General features: G+C 50.8%; 1 protein-coding gene across 2 annotated transcripts in view; it reads right to left on the bottom strand.

The window, feature by feature from the left end:
* Positions 1 to 2,675, bottom strand: part of GFRA3 (GDNF family receptor alpha 3) — a 23,572-nt gene extending 20,897 nt beyond the window's left edge. Inside the window, exon 1 of one of the 2 annotated variants that reach the window (XM_023193734.2) lies at positions 2,394 to 2,675. In XM_023193734.2, coding sequence (XP_023049502.1) covers positions 2,394 to 2,484 — 91 coding nt within the window. In that variant the 5' untranslated portion in view covers positions 2,485 to 2,675. The remainder of the gene's footprint in view (positions 1 to 2,393) is intronic. The other variant, XM_023193737.1, reaches the window with a different exon arrangement.
* Positions 2,676 to 3,990: the final 1,315 nt, after the last annotated feature.

The following is a 3,990-nucleotide window of genomic DNA, read 5'->3' as shown; positions in this document are numbered from 1 at the left end:
TGTGTGTGTGTGTGTGTGTGTGTGTGTGTGTGTGTGTGTGTGTGTGTGGTTTGGTTTGTTTTTTGGGGTTTTGTTTTGTTTTGCACGTTCACTGTATTTTCTTTTCTTTTCTTTTTGAGATGGAGTCTCGCTCTGTTGCCCAGGCTGGAGTGCAGTGGCGCTATCTCGGCTCCCTGCAAGCTCTGCCTCAGCCTCCTGAGTAGCTGGGACTACAGGCACCCACCACCACGCCCGGCTAATTTTTTCTATTTTTTAGTAGAGACAAGATTTCACCGTGTTAGCCAGGATGGTCTCAATCTCCTGACCTCGTGATCTGCCCATCTCAGCCTCCCAAAGTGCTGGGATTGTAGGTGTGAGCCAGTGCATCCAGCCAGTATTTTCTTAAAGTTGTAATTAGTGGCCAACATTTAAAAATCAGATTTTAGGCTAGGTGCAGTGACGCACACCTATAATTTCAGCACTTTGGGAGGCCAAGGTGAGCAGATTGTTTGAGCCCAGGATTCAAGATCAGTCTGGGCATCAGAGATGGCAAAAACCAGTCTCTACAAAAAATACAAAAATTAACCAGGTGTGGTGGCACTCTCCTTCAGACCCAGCTACTGGGGAGGCTGAGGCAGAAGGATCGCTTGAGTATGGGAGGTCGAGGCTGCAGTGAACTGGAATCACACCACTGAACACCAGCCTAGGTGACAGATAGATACCCTGTCTCAAAAAAAAAAAAAAAAAAAAATCAGATTTCAAATAAAACTATTAATTTCCAATTTGTCTTGAAAAATGGAAACACTTGGGCCCACATGTAACAGGTAGAGTTGAGTAATGACTGCCCCCTTTTGACAAGTCATACCTTTTCCAGCTTGCTATAGTCCATACCACTTTCCATTACTTGCCCCACCTCCTCATTTAGGCAGCCACTGCCACGTCTATTTCATATTGATTTGTTAGCAACCTGGTTTTGTAACTTTGTTTTCTGCTTCTTGGCTCATCAGAGAATGAGTAGCTACAGAATGGGTCAGATTAGGCTATGCCTTAGGGCACAAGATCCTCATTTATTTCTCATCAATGAGGCCCACAGCCCATGTACCCATTTTATAGATTGGTGAACAAAGAAAAGTAATGTGCACCAGGGGATGTAGCAAGTCAAGACTGAGTCAAGGCTAGAACCCGGGACTCCAGCCTCCTCTCTACTTCAGAAGGATTTTCAGTACATGACACCACTTCCCTACGAATCGGAGGTCTCCTATATGCTTGGCTTTAGCAGGCCTTGAGCAGTGGTATTTTCCACCCCCAAAGCCCTCTGTTGGTCTGTGCTCTTGAAGAGCACTTGGCTCTACATGGCACCTCCTAGATGACTGTTTTATGGATTTTCAATGAGGCCACTTAACCAGAAGTCATTGCTGTCAAGTATTACTGTGGAAAATAGATCTGTCACCAACACTGGATCATTTAATGAGAAAGGTGTTTAATGTTTTCCCCTGATCCTGACATGCAGCCATAACCTTTAGGATTAGTGAAATTTCCTAGGCAGTCAAATCAGACTGGTAATGTCTTGCTGCCCTGACTTACTGATGTTGGCAGGTGGACAGACCAGGGTTTTCCCTCCTTCCTTCCATATCTCTCTCAAGGCAGCATTTCTACAGCACTGCCTTGTGGACTGAGGTCTCAGGGCAGTGTGGTGGTCTCTCTGTCTCAGGAGTCCCTTCATTCAGTCTCTGGGCAGGAGCCCCATAATAAGATTCCACACACCCATACCACTCACGAAGGCCATGAGCCTTCCAGGGATCTCGGATCCCACGCTGTTCTTCCTTGGGGAGTGGCCTGTTTCTAAAATCAGGCCTTGAACGACATCTACAAAACATCTATTGTGGATTATTTATTATCCAAGGGGCAAGTCACTGTGCTAGACTGCTTCCGAGCCCTGCTATTATAGAAGGTCATGAAACAAGTCAGTTCTAACAAACTTCTTTTTCTTCACCTGTACCTAGTTTCTTCCTCAGTCCTTAAAGCAGATGGAAGAGTTAAAGTCCACGTGGAGCAAATGACACTGTTTCTGATTCTCCCCGCCTCCTAGAGACGCTGTCTTGGTAATGACCTGGCTGTGGGTTGTTCTGTGACTGTGTAGACCTACTTCAAAAGAGGGAAGGGGGGGGAAGGGGCGAGGAGACGCTTGGGTGACCAGGCCATTGCTGGCACTCAGTCTACCTCAGTTCATACACTTGTTAGGTGTGACCTCAGCCCCTTGCAGGCACCCTGCGCTTCCTGCTCCAGTTCCCCGGGCTTGGCTCGGATGCACCGGGAGGCTGCTGCGCCCTCTCCGGGCAGGTGCCCCGGGCTTAGCCTACATCTCACCTCCCCCTCCCCCTGCACCCCCGGCCGGTGCGCGCTCCGACACTCACCGGCTGCGAGAGGCAGGGGCGACGGCGGCAGCAGCAGCAGCAACATCAGGACTACGGGCGGCAGCGGTCGCGGGCTCGGGGGGCGCACCATGGCGAGCTGTGGGCGCCAGGCTCCGCGCTCCCCTCGCTCCTCCGCTGGAGCTCTGCGAGCCGGGCTCCCCCGGCCAGCGCCTCCCACCCCCGCCTCCCGCCCTCCCGCGCGACGCACACACTTTCCCACCAGGGTCCTGGGCGCCGCCCTCCAACTCCGAAGCGCGCGACCGCACCACGCCCCTCCAGCGCTAGACCGAGGGACGAAGCAGGTGGGGGCGAGGGAGGGCCGGCGCCCCGGGAGCCGCCGGGCTTGGCGCGGAAGAGGTTGCTCTTTCCGAGGCGGCCCACCTGCCGTCTGCCAACTTCACCTAGCAAGACATTGTGGAAGCTGCCGCTGGAAACTCGCCATCTAGGGGAACCAAATATTTCTCCAAAAAAAGCACCCTTTCTCACTTTCCGGATTCCACTCACCCACACATCACATAACAGACACCAAAAGAGATTTTGTAACAAAACTTGAACAAACCAACACAAGGGCACTTGCATTTCTAGTATTTTTCTTAGAATTGGCACATCTATGATCTCGTTTTCCCCCTCCTAAGTGTCTTCTAGGGTAAGATTGGGGGCTATTAAGCTCAAGATTCTGCAAAGATGGGTCACAGACAGGTGGAATGGCTTTGCCGGGGGAGCACACCTGGGGCATTAGATTCCAAAATTCAGCCCTGATGGTGTCATGAGGGAAGATGGAAAGATTAAACCCTCCACTAAATAGCAGAGATTTCCTTGGACCAAAGCTCACTGAGGAAGGTGCCTGGAGAGACCAATTAGGAACCCATCCTTTTCACATGATGGCAGTTTCAGAGAGCAAGCTACTCTATCAGGATTAAACAACTAGGTAGAAACACATCTGTGCCCAGAACACAGGACGTCTACCCATAAGGATAAGGGTATTTATTGGGCCTAGGCCTGATTCCCACAAGATCCCAGGATAAAGCCAGAAGCAGAATGGCTTGGAAGAATGAGCAGTACATAGAAAGAGAGAAGAGGGTGATGAAAGGAAGTGGAGGGTTTCATCCCCTAACCCTCTAACTTGACCCCCTCCTTACTTCCACAGCCAGCCTGGCAGAGGGCCAGCGGGGAGTACTCAGAATCGCAATATAAACCTCTGAGATTTATTGGCTGCTGCTTCTGAATATGGCCATCCTGCTGTGGCCTCTGGGGGGCATTTGCCGATGTAATCAGCCCAGAAAGAGAGTCATTCCAGCTGGGGGTGTAAATCACCCTTGGCAAAGCTAGGAGAGAGACATGTGGCCCTAGATAAGGAAGGAGACTGATGTGGCCTCTGTGCCCTTCCCTCCCTTCTCCTGCCCAGGGGGTGCTGGTTCCTGAGCTGTAATGCACTTTAAATGGAGTTTGTCCTTCGTTTTAATCTATATCTGCCCTGCCAGTTTTATAGAAGAGCTGTAAAGTGAACATCTGGCTACTCAGCTTTTGTACAAGGCCTGTTTTCCCCTAGCTCCACCCTACCTCCATGTGCCTTTCCCAAGCCCTCCTCTCCAGAAAG

Source organism: Piliocolobus tephrosceles, chromosome 4, assembly GCF_002776525.5.
Source record: "Piliocolobus tephrosceles isolate RC106 chromosome 4, ASM277652v3, whole genome shotgun sequence".
Taxonomy (NCBI): Eukaryota; Metazoa; Chordata; class Mammalia; order Primates; family Cercopithecidae; genus Piliocolobus; species Piliocolobus tephrosceles.
The sequence above is the reverse complement of the archived record's forward strand: the minus strand, read 5'-3'. Positions and strand labels throughout refer to the sequence as shown.